Source organism: Magallana gigas, chromosome 1 (genome assembly GCF_963853765.1).
Source record: "Magallana gigas chromosome 1, xbMagGiga1.1, whole genome shotgun sequence".
Taxonomy (NCBI): domain Eukaryota; kingdom Metazoa; phylum Mollusca; class Bivalvia; order Ostreida; family Ostreidae; genus Magallana; species Magallana gigas.
Genome location: NC_088853.1, coordinates 15826579 through 15844991, shown reverse-complemented (window position 1 = coordinate 15844991; position 18413 = coordinate 15826579). Strand labels below are relative to the sequence as shown.

General features: G+C 33.8%; 1 protein-coding gene across 1 annotated transcript; it reads left to right on the top strand.

The window, feature by feature from the left end:
- Positions 1–661: 661 nt before the first annotated feature.
- LOC105345593 (organic cation transporter protein) lies at positions 662–9557 on the top strand. The gene is made up of 10 exons (XM_034466013.2): positions 662–793; positions 1776–1978; positions 3281–3511; positions 3884–4086; positions 4926–5300; positions 5827–5961; positions 7284–7369; positions 7836–7953; positions 8327–8399; positions 9384–9557. The coding sequence occupies exons 1-10, from the start codon at positions 670–672 to the stop codon at positions 9546–9548; spliced, it is 1713 nt and encodes a 570-aa protein (XP_034321904.2). The 5' UTR covers positions 662–669; the 3' UTR covers positions 9549–9557.
- Positions 9558–18413: the final 8856 nt, after the last annotated feature.

Sequence of the window (18413 nt, the reverse complement as noted above, 5' to 3'; positions counted from 1 at the left end):
GTTTTTTTTTTCATTTGTTTGAATTGTAGACCGTTTGTTTGTGTTTCTCTTACAATAAAACCTTTTAATCCGGACATTACTGTTTCTTGATTACAGATGATACGTTTAATTAATTACTAAACACTGATGAATCTAGATTATTTAACATTTATATTATTTCTGAAATTCAGTATGTGAAACATTTAAACATTTGAAAGGACATTGTTTTCAACACTTGACTCCTTCCAATTGCATCAGACCTTTCCACACTCTCTGTTATCAGAATTTATTGGATATCAAAAATCCACAGGCGATCCTGATGTAAAGTATGGAAAACTGTGAAGAGAAACAAAATTGTGCTTTATATTATTAATAGTTCTTTTAAAGGTTTGATACAACGCATATCATCTTAAAAGGTATCTAATTCATTTAAAATTATGCATGCATTTGCTGAAAGTGTCAATGCTACCGGTAAGGTGTAAAGTTTGATTGAGAAAAAGAAAGAAAAACGCCCTCAAAACCCACTTTTTTCCTATTAATTGTGTCATATTGATCAGATATTTAACGCAGTCGAGTACATGTGTTTATTGCATGTCATGGATATATAGCGGGCACCTGCTTGTGAATAAATTTTAACCAAAAATCTCCCCTTCTATCACAGACTTAGTCACATAATGCCATAATTAAGTCATGGACGTGGATGAGATTTTACGTTCTCTTAATAAATATGGCCGATATCAGATGTTTCAGCTAGTTTACAACTTCTTCTGTCTACCGATTTTGACCTACCCTGTAGTAATCTATGTTTTCATAGGTGAGTATTGTGTTATTTTAATGCAAAGAATCTTTCACCTCGTTATATATGAATTTTATAGCAAATAATGTTGAGAGACAGAGATGCAAAATTATGAATTTTATGGAATTGCGCTTGGGATTAATGGTTGCTTTTGGGGGGAAATTTCGCATACCAGAACAAAACTATATTCCTTATAGGTATGGAAGTCGGCCATACGTACGGATTTGGGATACTATATTGAATATTTTTGTTCTGAAAAATCAACTTCTTAAACTCTATCGTTAATCATAGAAACAAAAGTTAAAACAGTATTCGAACTTGAGACATGCGGTTTTGTTATTCACCAAAATTATACCATTAGCGCATGGATAGACACCAAAAAAATGGCGAAAAAAACAGTTTCACAAAGGGCTGAAATACACTCATTAACAGAAAAAAATCACTGGATGTCTCCATTTAAACCATATACTACATATATAATTTGATAATGCAAACGGAAAAAACGTCTTACAAACCAAAAACTTGCAGCAAAAAGCAATTTGTCAGTTATATATTAACGAATCACTACTGATCACATGTTCTTGAGATAGGGATAGATGTTTCCAAGATAGGAAAACATGTTTCCGAGATAAGAATAGATGTTTCCAAAATAGGATAGATGTTTTCGAGATATGAATAGATCCTTTCGAGATAAGAATAGGATGTCTCTGAGATAGGAATAGATACTTCTGAGATTGGAGTAGATGTTTCCGAGATAGTGATCGATGTTTCCAAAATAGGATTAAATGTTTCCAAGAAACATATATAAGATGGATGTTTCCAGGATAGGAATAGATGTTTCCAAGATAGGAATAGATCCTTTCGAGATAGGAATAGATATTTCCGAGATAGGAATAGGTGTTTCTGAGATAAGAATAGATATTTCTGAGATAGGAATATAAGATGTTTCTTTTTGTTTGATTGAGTTTTTTTCTCACCAATTAGATTTTTTTTATCTAAGGTTATGTACCTGATTTCAAGTGTAGAGTCCCAACGGAGTACATAAATAAGAACTACGATCCCGAGGGAATACAAAACGTAACTGTCACTCAACATCAATGTGACGTCATCATTGAATCAAACCGCTCCGGTGATGTTATTCAGAAAACTTTACCGTGTAACCATGGATACGAATATTTTGGTCCGGAAACCACGGCTTCTGAGGTAAGGATTGCTTCACGTTACGTTAAGTCTAGGTGCGTACATGTAACATCATTTTTTAAGTGGGGGGGAGGGCAAACTTATCAAATAATCTTGACAATTAAGCAAATAACTTAAATTTCACTGTTCATTTCCTTATTTTATTATCACTTCAACTTTTTACATGGTCGCGAAAAAGTGTGTGTGTGTGTGTGTGGGGGGGGGGGGGGGGGACAACTCCATGATCATTTACTTCTTTATATGTAAAAATAAAAATATATATCTGATTCGGCAAAAGTGTGCATGCTACGTGCCTTAAGTCACGTTACATTTAAATTTGCTTATCAAGAATGCTCGCTCGCCACCTTTACTTTAAAAACTATGCTACGTGCCTGACATTTTCTTTTAAATAAAAGGCTATGTGTAAAAAGTGATAGGAAATTATCAACCTTAAAATAAATATTTGGATCTAAAATGTTTATAGCCATAAATATCATATAGCATGCGCAGATCCAGAATTTTTTTTCCAAAAAAAGGGGGGGGGTGGTCCGACGGTTATTTGAGTTTGCGGCGGGGGGGGGGGGTCCGATGCATATTTTTGGTAATAATATAACGTAATTTAAAGAAATTTTAATTTTACAGGGGGGTGTTGGTGTTCCGGACCGCTAGATCCGTGCATGTAAAGGCATTAAATTTCATAGATATATAATAATTATTTGTTAGGTAAATTAACAATAAATAACATTCCCATTTGTTTTTACATTAATTCATTTTTGTTTTCTTCAGTGAAATCTGATCAGTTTAGCGTATTTTTTTTAAAGAAAAGTAAAAATAGTTAATGATATGGCTAATATACAAGTTCATATTTTAGGCATTTAGTGCATGTAATTTGAATCAAATTTTTCCCTCAACATGGTTTCTTATGATCTATAGAATATTCTTATCATGAAAACTCAAAATGTGTCAACATCATGCTCATTTTATCAACTAATCAACTTTCTTAATCTCCGTAAAAGCATACTATGTCAAAATACCGTGTGGTAGAGCAGTACTATATTTATCGGGAAAAGTATGATGAGGGTGGGTGGTAAAAAAAAATAGTAGTTCATCAGTCCTACCTTAAAGTTTTAGATATGAATTTTATAACTATAAACTATTATTTAGGCCTAACAAAGAAACAATAAAAACGAAGTGGCTTTAAAATTGAGTATTTCCTTGTGTTTATACAGAGCTCTTCTTTTCAGTGAGATTAAAAAAGTCTTAAAAATGGCCACCGCCATCAAGCCTTCTTAATATAGATATTTTTTCTCTTCTTTTCTTTACCAGTGGAATCTGGTCTGTGGTTCGGAAAGCCTCGGCAGCATGACAACAACCGTGGCTGTGATTGGTCAGTTGGTAGGATCGGGAGTGTTTCCGTCGCTGGCCGACAAATATGGCCGCCTTGTTGTAACGTACACGAACGCCATTGCATTGGTTATTTGTTACATCTTAGTAGCCATAGTCCCTTGGTTCAGCGTGTTTGTTATCTTAAGATTTCTCCTTGGAGCGTTTGGTCAGGTAACATAGTTATATGCAAATGGGGGGGGGGGGGGGGTTGCTTTTTGGATTTTTTTTTTCTTCAGTGAAATCTGATCACTTTAGCGTATTTTTTTTGGGGTGCTACTAAGTGTTAAGGTGCATGTTATTATGTACATACGTATGAAAGGTTATTAATCGAAAAGATGTACGTGCCAATGCCATAGAAAACATGATGATTTTTTTATATCAAAAATGCCTAAACCTGTTTATTTTAAATTATTACAAATCAAAGAACGTCATATATTAAAAAAATTATCCAACTTGTTTTAATTCTTATTCTTAAAGTGCTATGGGGTTAATAGAATATAACAACATTTTGTTTTAATCTTGAAGTTCACTTTCCGTTTCTAGGGAGTTGGTCTGTCCTTAGCCACACTTGCACTGGAATTGTTTCCCGCCGAATCCCGGGGGTTTGTGGTGTTCCTGGGAAGCATATGCTGGTCATTGTCCATCTGTTCAATCTCATTGGTCGGATTTCTATTACGTCACGTGTCATGGCGGTACACCATGCTGACCGCGGGTTTGATTGGTGTCCATACTCTGGCTTCTCGTTGGTAGGCCTTCTTTTAAGGGGACTGAATGGTCTTTACCATTTCTAAGACATTTGAACAGATGTAGTTTACGAAAATTTCAGAACTTACATAAAAACCAAACACTTAGTATCTCTGATTTATAAATTCCTCGAATCTGTCTTTTAAGGTAAGGTTTGCGGCTTGCATTTTTTAGAGGTTGTACCAAAGTTACATACCATTTTGTTCACTATACTAAAGTCATTTTTTCATGAAATTCAAATGAATTTTGCCCGTCCCGTTTTATAACTACAAAAGGTCAAAGTTCATGATTTCCAATTTTCATTTTGATGAAATGTAAACAATTTCGTGAAAATATGTACATTTTATATGTGACTATTATGGTGGTTATTTATGCTTAAAATGTTCGGAAATAATATCACTATTAATATCATGATTCACTTTTATTAATTTCTGATGAACTATCTAAAAATAGAATAAAATGCAACAAAAGTCTTAATTTTGGACTACTATTATGTAAACGAAAACATCTTATTTGAAACCTTTCCAAGACCACCGATTTCAGGAAAACGTATCTTAGAATATGTGTAATCTGATGTTTCTAAAACACTTTTCAAAACCATATGTTGCGGATTTCGTTTTCGTGGAAATTGATAAAATGCTTGTGTCCTCTTATTTTTTCATTGAAACTAAAAAACCCCGCGAAATAAAAAAAAAACTGAAATCAATTATGACGTCATATAAATTTTGACGTCATAACTGAAATAAAGGGTAGTTGGTGTTACGTCACAATGAAAATGTTTGAGTTATCTCCCTGTAACCGCAAACCTTACCTTAAAACCCACTTTTAATATGTCTGACAGGATTCTTCAGGAGTCTCCGCGCTGGTTAATGGCCAATGGCAGATACGATGACGTCAGAGAGTGGATCAAACAAGCAGCGAAGTGGAACAAGAAAGACATCTCGAACATCCTTGTGGACCTTGACCTCGTTACAGCGAGAAGTGAACTACAAGTTATCGTGAATACGGAGCACTCCGATGATGAAAACGAGGCTCGGGAGAAAAATAGTAAAGAGACAGAAGAAGGGGCCAGACTTGTGGGGGACAGAACTGATTCGAAAGACGTACAACCGGGTTCTTTGGATAAAACACTGGTTCAAGAAGAGAGTCTGTCTGTCCTTGATATATTCAGACATCGACATATTCTATTGACATCTTTGATAGTGTGGATTGTATGGTGATTATCCTTAACATTACCTTCAAATAGTATACAGGCATCAAATAAACAGATCTACATTAAACTTTTAAAAACGAAGGATTTTTGTCATAAACTATTATTAAGGTGGTATAAGATACCTCCATATTGTGACGTACTTCCTATCGAAATAAACAATAAATTTAGGCATGATTTTAAAAACTTGTTCTTCCCCTAAATTGTTATTTAACAGCGCAGCGCAGTGGGTTAGAGGGTTAAATTTTATTTAACCTTTCCAAAAACATTTACAACAAACATTGCAAAATTTGAAAAATTTAACAACGGTGAAAGTATTTTTTTGATAATATTATTTTATTATATTATCCTTTTATCCACGTTAATATCGACATGTTCCCACACCACCTCAGGTATAGAGAAATCAAAAATATAAGCTTAGAATTTTAAACATTTTTCTATATGTTAATTGCTCTTTGTTCAAGGGATGTAAATATACCAAGAAGCCAAAAAATGGCCACGCTTATTGAGTTAAAGCTGTGTTTTTTTACAGGTTTGTGAACGGTTTGACGTACTATGGCCTTTTTTTGACTTCCGGTACAATGACAGGCAACATGTACCTTAACTTCTTCCTGAACGGAGTGGTGGAAATCCCGAGCATTTTCTTCTACATGTTTACTATCAATAGGTAGGTCAGTCACAGACAGATAGACATAAGACGGAGATACACAATTTAACAAACAGACAGACAAAAGACAGGGATAGACAATTTGACGAACAGACAGGTAAACAGACATATGACATGGATAGACAATTTGACGAACAGACAGGTAGAAAGACATATGACATGGATAGACAATTTGACGAACAGACAGATAGACAGACATAAAACAGGGATAGACAATTTGACGAACAGACAGACAGACATAAGACATGGATAGACAATTTGACAAACAGACCGAAAAGGGACAGGGATAGACAATTTGACAAACAGACAGGTAGACAGACATATGACATGGATAGACATTTTGACGAACAGACAGGTAGACAGACATAAGACAGGGATAGACATTTTGACGAACAGACAGGTAGACAGACATATGACATGGATAGTCAATTTAACAAACATACAGATAGACAGACATAATACAGGGATAGACAATTTGACGAACAGTCAAATATACAGACATAAAACAAGGATAGACAATTTGACGAACAGACAGGTAGACAAACATATGATATTGATAGACAATTTGACGAACAGACAGGTAGACAGACATATGACATTGATAGACAATTTGACGAACAGACAAATAGACAGACATAAGACAAGGATAGACAATTTGACGAACAGACAAATAGACAGACATAAGACAGGGATAGACAATTTGACAAATAGACAGACATAAGACAGGGATAGACAATTTGTCGTTAGATGATTTGTTACATAAACAGACGGACAGCAAAGTGGAGGTCCTTGTTATTTCCCATTACATTTTTTTTTTTTTACATTTTTTACGATTAATGGTTTTGTAAATACCCTACAGATAGACAGACATAATACAGAGACAGCTAGGCAATATGACACATATAGGCGAACAAATGAACCGCAGGCAGATAATATGGTTTACAAGGTGACAGACAACTTGACACACAGAAAGAACATGCATGGCGCAAAGTCGGACATCATATGACCTATAGATGGAGATAGCGCAACATGTAATGTTGCGTGCTGATTTCTTCACGACATTTCAAATGTCACTCTTTACTGTAAACGTATAACATGTACATTTTGCCGTGTATCCTATTCAGCGTTTTTTTAAACGACCTCCGCTTTAATTCAATTACATCGCTAAATGTAAAATATATATGTAGATGAATAGGTACAATAAGAAATGCGCTAAATCAAATCTTAGCTAATTTATTCAAAAATCATTTTCCACCAAAACACAATCACGCTAAATATGAAACGTTTACAGTGGATTTTTTGTCCTTTTGCTTCATTAACAGGTATGGAAGAAAGATCACCTGTGTAATATTCCACGCCATCGCCGGGGTGTGCCTGTGTGCATCAGCCGTTCTACTGTACTTAGGGGGTTTGTATACATATTTATACGGTCACGATGTAACATTGATGAGTGGCTACTCATGTCTATAAATGTCAGCAATTTTAATTCTTTTTTTTCAAATTCTGAAGTAAGAGGTGGATAGATTAAGGTTATTTCAAACTATATGACATTTTTACAAAAATAACCCATCATTATAGGAAAAGAGATATAATATATTTAATAGAAAACATGTAAAGGACTTTTATTTCCAACACTTTTGAATACTAAATTATGTTTTTTTCTGATCTAAATATGCAAAATTGCATTCAAAGAGATATCCTTGTGTGAATAGCTCGCGTTGCAAAAAACTTGTTCTTGAGCATCTTTACATATATTTTATGTTTCCTTTGTATGATGTTTAAGTACCAACAAAAACGATAGTTACATGACTTAAGGTTTTTATTTTAAGAGGATACATTAATGATCATTCGACAACACTGATTTCTTTTTATAGATAGCTCTGTGATGGAAGCTTTAGCACTGGCTCTGAGTTTTGCGGGCAAATTCGGAATATCTGGTTCTTTTGCGACAATCTTTTTATATACACCGGAAATATATCCGACCAACTTACGGTAGGTGGAAAATATTCAACCCAAGCTATCAAATGAAGGAAACCGTTGAATATTATAATATACATCATGTAAATAATGCACATGATTTAAAATGGTGTCAAGAAGTCATTTATTCATTCTTACGTGTCTTTATCAGCGTGTCGATTTACTGTTAAATTAAGTGAACTTAAAAAATGTTACACGATTGAAATGAAAATTTCCCGTAAAAAATCGAAAAAAACCACAACTTTCTGTTTTCTCAGTGTTTTCTGGTGAGAAAAAGTATACATTTATAAAATATCGCATTTTATTCAATTTCGTAAATTGTTAAGAAAGGTAGCCTTTTAGAAAAAGTGAACAAGTGATTTATGTATGACCATTTTTTTTAACTCAGTGCGATTGGTATGGGTTTAGCCTCCCTGGCATCAAGGATCGCCGCCATGATATCCCCATACGCCGGCCTGTTGGTAAGTGATGTGCATTTCTTATCTTTCTTCTTCTTGCTATAATGATCATATCAGTCATGGGCTTTTCCGCCTGGTATTTATTTCTGCGAAATTTGCAAAGATTTCTAAGCCTTGATTTGATGTTATTTGGGTAAAAGTTGAGATTTGCAAAATGTGCAAATCATTCTTATTTATCGACTTGGTTTTATGTTACGCATGCGCGGATCTAGAGGGGGGGTCGGGGGGGTCCCGACCCCCCTGGAAAATGAAAATGTATTAAATTTACATAGTAAAATTATCGCGAAAATATGCCTCGGACCCCCCCTGGCAAACACAATTATCCTTCGGACCCCCCCTGGAAAAATTTTCTGGATCCGCGCATGTTACGATTAATCAGACTCCATCAGCTTGACCGGAAAGATAATTTCCATGGATTTCTAATTATTATCAATTTTAATTATTTTTTCAATAAAATTTACTTCAAGTTTTATGTGCTCCTTTATACTATACTGCCCTTTGATAAGTTAGTTTTACTCTCAATGGAATATAGAGATCAACAAGTGTTCCATGAAACGATGTGCAAACTACCGCTCTCAACGGGATTTCTGCACTTTATTTCATTATATTTACATTTTCCAGTGTCTATGCCTGTGATAACACTACGTATCGATTTTGTTTTATATAACTCATAAAGCCAAATTGAGGCGCCAGCGGGGTTTGATTATTCATATTTAAACATTTAATCGTACGATGGTTTAAAATTATATAAATATAAGTAATAAGGAAGCATTCTTTGAATATTATGAGGTGATAATTTCGGTCGGGGCGTGATCAAATCTATCATAAAGCCCTTCGGGCTATATTGGATTTGATCACGCCCCGACCAAAATTATCACCTCATAATACCCAAAGAATGATTCCTTATTCCTTATTAAAAACATGTACTTTCTGATATGAAAATATGTAAAGATAAATTTCAAATTTGGAATCTTTTTCCTTATACAGGGTACGTACATCCAGTGGGGCCCCGGGGTAGTGTTCGGAACCCTGTCTGTCCTGGTCACCATCCTGTTTCTATGGTTACCCGAAACAACCGGGAAAGAACTACCAAATACTCTGGAGGACGTCAAGCATTTTTATGTAATAAAACAAAACAAAAATAAAAGTTGAAGCTGGAAATGGTTTTGTTCATGCCAAAAGGACTGACCTGATGATTATAACATTAAATGATTTATTTTTGACGTCGTCGTTTCAATAATTGCCGTCAGGTGAGCAGACAAATTGAATAACGCGCGTTAGAAATAAATCATTTAATGTTTATATTAACAATCCCTTAATGATGAAATCAATTATTTACTTAAATAAATCACTACAAATTGCAGATCACGGAGGGAGTAAATTAGTAACAGCAAGAACAGCTGTTTATAAAACCGGTTTAAACTGGTTATCATTTAGACTGTTTAGTTGAGATCGATAAAAATGAAAATATAATCCATGAAAAATAACTCTTGGAATTTTGCTAATAACAATAAAATCAACTGTTTGGTTGAATAATTGTAAAACTTGGTGTTTTGACAACATGTATGAAATATATCATTTACCGATAACATAGAAATCACTTTTTGGGAACTACTTATGTAAATTACATGTAAATTCATACGCAGTGATTAGTTGTTGCATTTAGAGGCATTTAAAGATCACAGAATGTAATGGAAAAAATATATTCCTGTAAGTTTCCTATATGGAAGAAGTCACCTGATAAATGCCGGGGCGAGGTCGAGAGCTGCCTTTTTATTGATCGATCACATGTGTACGAAATCCACAAATAATCCGAAAACTTCCTTTTTTACGAAAACAGTTTGCTATTGGTTTTTTCTTAACAAATGTGCCTTAAGATGCTTCATACATTTCTCATTTAATTTTACATCCATAGTAAAAACTAAAAACAAAATCTACAATATTTTTAACTGCGTTTAATTTGAAATAACTAAGAAATAAAGCACAGAATATAACAAAATGAATTAACATTCTCTCTCTCTCTCTCTCTCTCTCTCTCTCTCTCTCTCTCTCTCTTAAATGTTCTACTTACCTTATTTTTACCTAAATAACAAGTATTTATTACATTTTTTTTAATCTGTCTTTGCAATTTTCATTAATTTATCAGAAAATGTGTATTGATAACAATAATTGAGCATTTATTTTGATTTTTTTTTATCAATTTCATTTAATTCTATTTCTCCATCTTATAAGCACTTGTATATTCTTTATTTTCAGATCTCTCTGTAGGGTTTTATCCTGTAGTGTGCTTTGAATTTTGTTTATCTGTTAAAGTTTTAATAATAAGTTAAAGGACAGGTGACACAATCACAAAAACATTGACCAACAAGTTGATTTGTGAGTGGGATACAATTTCTGCAAAATTTTCCTTACTACTCCCATCAGTTTCACAGCTATTGCTGAATTACTGAGCTGATAAGACGCGTGACCTCAATATGCATATCTGAAGCCTCTGAGATCGGAAACCTTCGGTGCGACGTAATAGCCGACACACTGCCCATTCGCTGTATCTTTGAATCATAGGGATTTCTGAATTGCTCTTATCTAAAATCTGAAGTCATTAACTTTTGCTCATTGCTATTAAAAGTTTGAGAACCCAGAACATAAACAGAGTTATTCTAAGCTTAGAAACCCCATTTCTGTTTCCACAGCAATTATGAATAAGAGTAAAAATTGTGACCTGTACTGTTAACTTTTCATTGATCTATATACTTCATGCTGGAAAAAATATGCCAGATGTTGGATTTGTAAAAGATAAAAATCATCAAAACCATGGAATCATTGTTTCTGAAGAAAGGATTTTGTTTTGTCAACACATAGTAAGTGATAATGTATACAGACTTTTCGTAACAAGGAATTTCACTGGATCTTAAACACTAAATTAACCCTTATTAAGTTAATTGGACTTAATAAAGGATATTTTGATTTAAGAAGTATTACCAGAAATCCTGGTACCTGTAAGCAAATATATTTGTAAATTTCTTTAGTTCCACAAAATCAGGGGTCTACCTTAATCTCAATACTAATAACTGAAACATCTTTTAATTTCATTTTTAGTATGGTATTTGATCATGTTTGTTTATTGAAATTTAATTAAAAGAACTATAGATATATACCAATTTTCATAATCAGTAAATACTGAAACAGTAGTTTCTTAACATAGTATTCAGGTTTTAAAATCGTATTAATCTCAGACTCCTTGAATTTTATCCAAATGTAATTTGATCTTTTGGTAGTACTTCTGAGTTGTGTATAATTTATTCTCTATTGATCAAACCTAAGAAAAAAAAGCCCAAAAACGAGCTGTTATGCACACTGATTACTTCTTATATACTGACATTAGATTCAGATGGACAATGGATTATTTTTTTTTTACAGCAACACCAATTGTTACAAATAGTACACAAAAAAGGATTTATATGTGATATAATAAAAATCTAACTCATCATGCTCCCAGTTGAGTTTTTTTTAAAGAAAAAAAAATATTTAGATTAATATCAACTTATTCAAATCAATGTTTTGGATCTGCAAGATTGGATTAATATGCATATTATTCAAACAATATATTTCAAACTTTACTGAATACTGACAATCTGAGCAAGTAGTTGCCTATCTGGCTGACAGGATGATAATCTGCGATAAATGATTATCAATCACTGAATCTTCAGATTCATTCTAATTTAATTACTTTTTTTCAATTCCTATTACCACTATCTTATGTACATGTAATCTTGTACATTCTATAATCTTATTACTTTGTTTTTAGGAGAGGGTTCATACACTAAAATTTTCAATAAAATATGCTTTTAATAAATTCACTTTAATCTGATATTGCTTTATTTCAAAATCATCATTTGCAACACAAATACACTATCCTGTACGTGTAAATAAATCCTCGTCCATTGCTCTGTTTACTATGTAGCAGATAGCTGACTATGTCATCTTTGACGAATAACGCACAGGGGTTTCTTATCTCATTAAAGATCGGCAAAACTCGGAGATCTGCTGCAGCTGGGATTTTCAGCACACTTAATTGAGCTGTGTGTTCTTATCTGATGCTAGTCAAATGGAAAAATTGTTATAAACTGATTTATATTTATCAAAGAAAATGTTTTTAGTAGAAAATGATTTTGTGTCACCTGTCCTTTAATAAAGTAATTTAATTTTTTCATTTATTTATTTATGTATTCATTTATTTATTTTTATTTGTAGATATAAGCAACTTCATGAATGCATAACATTTCAATTTCATAAGAACATCGGGGTATCACATGTATATTGTTGAATACTTGGGGCTCTATTGAAAATAAACGCATACAAAAACATTTCTTCATAAAGAAGTTAAAAACATGTAAACATTATTGGTCAAAACTTGTCAGTGCCTAATAGTTATATCCTATAAATATTAGCTAAAATGAATTTCTAATAAAAGATTGTGTTGGGGTCAACGAAGGTCACTTACTTCTTATCTAACTCAGGTCTAATATAATTGTGGAAATATAACATATGAAAGTCTGGCGCGTGTCTACAGGCCCTTGAAACAGAATGGCGTGTAATTTTCTGGCCGTGATCTTTTTTAATTATGTTTTCCTTGGACACTTGCATGGATTGCTACTTACGGATCCGGCACATGTAGAACAGAGGCTTAACCAAATGGAGAACCAGATTCAGGGACTGTCTCAAGAAGTGAATACACTGAAACAAGAAAATGCGGCGCTAAAAGCTCAAGTATCGTCAGGTATCGAGAGAAGGGTGTTAAAGGGGCATGGTCACGATTTTGGTCAAAAATTATTTTTTCGATTTTAATGTTTACAATGCTTTAGTAAGGCATTTTTAATAGGCAACCAAAATTTGAGTGTCATTTGTTGAGTTATAAGCGAGTTACAGAGCTTGCAATACTTCGCTATGTAAACAAAGCTTTTGTTTACATTTTGAATGTTGAAGTGAAAATTCCAGTTTTAGACCTCAAATGAATGTGTTAATCGTTAGGAACTGTTTATTTATGCATAAAATGAATAAAAAGATAGACAAATCAGCTTGAAAAGATTTTTAACTGGTATATTGAACCTATGTAAACAAAAACAGGGCACGAGCCCTGTTTACATGACGAATAATTGTATGCCCTGTATCTTGCTGAAAACTCATCGACTGGCACCCACATTTAATCTGATCGAAAGAAATGCATTTCTAATGCATTGTAAATAATAAACTCAGTAAATAATAATTTGACCAGAATCGTGACCATGCCCCTTTAAATAGGTATTAAATATGCATGTGTATACTGCAGATTCTTAGTTTAATGCGAAGAATTAATATCCGCGGAAAATCGCTAGGTAGCAAATCTCGCGGAGTTTGAATTCTTGCTTATAATTTTCTTTGGTAAAAAAAAAAATCCGCGTTTGCGATTTTATATTGAAATCTCGCGATTTGAGGCAAAACGGTTCAATCGCAAAATTAACGACTCGCGTAAAATTGGTATCTACATTATTTGTACTAAATATGCATTGCATAAATTCTAATCATTTTTAAAAGGATATAATAACAATTCAAAAGTATTTTTTCCATTTTTCAGTAATTGTTTCATCTATACTGTAAATAGCTCTTGGCACCATCGAACTCTTAATGGAAGAGGCGAAAGAACGACCCCGATATTTTTTTTATTATCAACTCTTTTAAAGATGAATTTTAACAATGATAAATCTTTTAGCAGGAAATTCAACACTGGTCTATTTCTCCGCCTACCTCAAAAACTCAGTGAGTCCTTCTTCAATAATAGACGTCGTATACGATGGTGTTCGAAGCAACTACCACAACAGCTATAACCCAGCAACGGGTCGATTTACCGCCCCCGTAAAAGGCTTTTATGTTTTTGCATGGGAAACGGTGACTGGGCCTAACAAAATATTTGACACTGAGTTACTGGTAAACGGTGAACGGGTGATGTTAAACAATTGCAACAACCTAGCCCCTGGTGGAGCTTACGTCTCCTGCTCGGGAACGGCACCCACTCTCCTAAAACCAGGGGACATCGTACACGTCCGAACTACTTCCGGAACCTACCTGCACGGGGGCGGATGGTCAAGTTTCAGTGGGTGGCTCGTGCATACATTGTAGATTGTAATCAAACACTCTAAATACCAATCTTTTGCCTAATATGTATGTGATCTGCAGACTATATAGCTACTGGGTATCTTATTAAAGCTTACAACCAACTATGAAATGGCTTGAGTAGTGAGTTTTAAAAAAGTAGTGATTTGTTGGGTTTTTAAACAATGTATTGAGTGAGTTGAAGATGTTAACAAACAAATACAGTTTATAAGCATTCTCAAATTGAGATAACGGCTGAATTTTATTGTTTGGACGTACATAAATGTAAATATTAACTAAAGATTGTTTTTAAGCTAATACTGTAGATTCCTAATTATATGCGAGAGATTAATATCCGCGTAAAATCGCGAGAAATACATCTCGCGGATTTTAAAATCTCGCTTTATTTTTTGGACACATGTAAACTAAGTAAAGGATATAAGCCAAAAACTGTCCATTCTGTGAGAGAAAGAACTGATCGAGGCCCGAAGGGCCGAGATCAGTTCTTTCTCTCACAGAATGGACAGTTTGAGGCTTATATCCGACTTAAAACATTCTCCTCTTTTGTTTTAAGAATGGACTTCAACAGGTACACCAGTAGACAATGAAAATAGAGCTATTTATAACCACCCCTAACAAAAACGCGGTCTTGAGTAGAATTCTGTTTCTATTGTCTACTTAATGGACAGGTACAGGTGACTTTTTAGGTATAACTTGAACTGCAAGATTTTTCATTCATTCACACAACTTGTGTTTTAGTATCGAGATGTCTTCCTCTGATGGAGAAAGCATTTTCTTAAAATAACTCAGTCAAAATGCAAGGATGGTTATGAAAATCATCCAAACACGGATGGTGTTCTAAGTGACATTCTAGATATGGAGGCTGTGCCAGATTTTGATTTAATTCGAAACTGTGTCTTTTCTGGTATCTCTGATGAAGATATGATTAGCGCCAGTCAAGAGGTAGAGAGCAATAATAGGTTTTTTTAATACGGAGTGGTTTATCTAAGAAAACGGAGGCAAAGTCAAATCTGGATTTTCCTGATTCCACACATGTATACATGTATATATACAACTGCATTTGGATTATTTTCCACTCATGTACCAGTGCATTTGAATTATTTTACAGAGTTGTGTCAATTCATTTGGATTATTATATTTCAAAGCATGCTTTATTAAATTTCATTTTGTTCTCAGATGTATGGCATGCTATTTGTTTTATTACACGTCACCTGTACCTGTCCAATAAGTTTACAATCACTATCCATTATTTTTTACTGGGCAGATTTCACTGTCCATTCTTTAAAATAATGGACAGTTTTTTAAACTTATTGGACACTTACAGGTAACTTTTTGGATTTGTTTTCAAATCTACAAGCACTTTATGCTATATAATGGTTTAAAATAACAAAGGATGTTTTAAATGTTTTAAACAAAACTATAGCAATTCGGTGTTCGCGATTTTATATTCTCGCGATTTCATGCAAAACGTCTGAATCGCGGAATTAGGTCAAGATCTAGTAAATGATTCCAGAGTGTCTTTAGGTGCTAGAACCATTATGACGTCATTATTGATTTGAATAATCTTTTCCCGTACTTTACGGCTTTGAGGGAATTATGTAGAAAATTTTTAAACAATTTATTGGCATTTTATGTTAAATCATAGGAAAAGTAATCCCGGTACCTATATTCAGTTTGACGTCATTTTAAGGAAGATGTCAAGGCCTCGTTTAAAGTCGTTTTTGGAGAGACTGTTATCCTTCATATTTCATAGAAAATGATTGTTTAAAAACGATTTTTTATTGTGTTTACCAAATATTAAAGCCCCGGTATACCCTATGAAACAAAGCTATTATTATGAAGCGTCATTGAAAGAACTTATATCTTGAATTTCATAAACTTGTATGCACCTTTCATTTACTAGATCTTGACCTTAAGCACTCGCGTAAAATAAGGAATTTACAGTATACTTTTAACATAAACGAAAAAATTATGCTAACGACAGAAAAATTGGGTCAACAATATCTTCCCTATTTAAAAAGATTCAAGGTATGCCAAGGTTTGTTCAGATGTCCCTATAAACACAACATGGCGTTCTGTTTTCTCGTCGTTTTCGTTTTTGTTAATGTCCATTTGGGGTTTTCTGACGGTTTGTTGCTAACGGATCCGTCACATATAGAACAGCGATTCAACCAAATGGAGAGTAAATTTCAGGGACTGTCTCAAGAAATGAAAGCGCTGAAACAAGAAAACGCGGCGCTAAAATCTGAAGTATTGTCAGGTACTGTAAATCTAAAATATTTTGCTGTTTTTTTTTATTAATGCACTAAATCAAATAAATAGCAAAATGCCAATTTCATTTGTAAATAGGAAGTAACCTTCAACAATGGACTAAAACAAATCAATTTTCTTGTCGAAAAATCATTTTCCACCAAATTTTGTAGGCGTTGTTAAGGTCTTCCGTTTCCAACGGAAGACCTTCTTGTTTTCGTTTTGGGTTTTTTTCTTCGCTATTTTTCTTTTTTTCCAACAAATTTTGTGCACGCGAATTCTCAAAAACGACTCAACCGATATTCATTAAACTTTCAGATATGATAGATACTGATCTAAACTTTATACGTAATGTTTTATTTTGATGACGTCATTTCCGTTTTTGAGATATTGACGTTTTAGGGATTTTCAGAGAGTCGGCTTGTCCTGGGATCTTCTCCATTGTTTCAAACTTTCAGGGATTGTAGTCGAAAGATTGTAGTTGTGTCTTTAGGCATTTATTTTTGTCTGACTCAAAAGGCGCTGAAGCTCGCCTGGACCCGAAAATTGAGATTAAACAAGAGGACCATGGGCCACATCGCTCATCTGAACAGCAGTTCCTTGTAACATTACATTTCGTAGCATATGCTTTTTCTGTTTTAAACATTGAACCCCTTTCTGGGGACCCAGTATTGGTCCGAGGTTTATCGTTGGCTTAAACAACATAAATAGTAACATAGGAATGAAAATGTGTAGCACTGCAGTAGGACCGCACGTACACAGGCTGAAAAACTGAACGTAGAAGAGTTCCACTTCAAGAGGAAAAACTCTCAGACTGTACAGAACATCAAGAAAGATAACTCTTGGTTCCATTACATTAGAGTTTACACAATTTGAGGAGCCTTGCATTGTAATCTCACAAACTGAAGCATTATAGTTCTCGAGAAAAACTTTTAAAAAAACCATTTTCAATATATCTATCTATGTTAAACTTTGAACCCCTCTTGGGGCCACAGTATTAGTCCAGTGCTAAAGCTTTAATTATTTGGAATCTACATATTTAAGGATGCTTGCATAGTAATTTCACAAGCTGAAGCATTATAATTCCCTAGAAAATGTTTTCAACATTTTCCCTCTATATTTCTATGCTAAACTTTGAACACCTTTTGGGGCCCCAGTATTAGATTGAGGTCACGGCTTTTATAATTTCGAATCTATACTATTTGAGGATGCTTACGTAGTTATCTGACTAATTGATGCATAGTAGTTCTCGAGAAGGTTATAGAAGAAAATATGTTTATTTTACAATTATGTATCCAAGCAATGTAATGATTTTATCATGTGTTACGTAATTAGGGGTTTTTCGGGGCAAAAAGTCCAAACTTTCCATCACCCATATCTCAAAAAGGAAAACTATTTCGAAATGCATTATAGAAGAAAAGATGCTCAAAATGATATACTTAACAACATGCAACCTTCAAAATTTTATTCCGCGGCCCCAATAAGGGATACTAGTAAGTGGCCGGCCCCTAAAACGTTTTTTCTCAGATATCTCAAGAATGGTGACGAATTTCTAAACACTTGTTGAACAAAATGTCTTAAGAATTAAATAACCTATCATTTGATAGCAAGAAGAAGGGG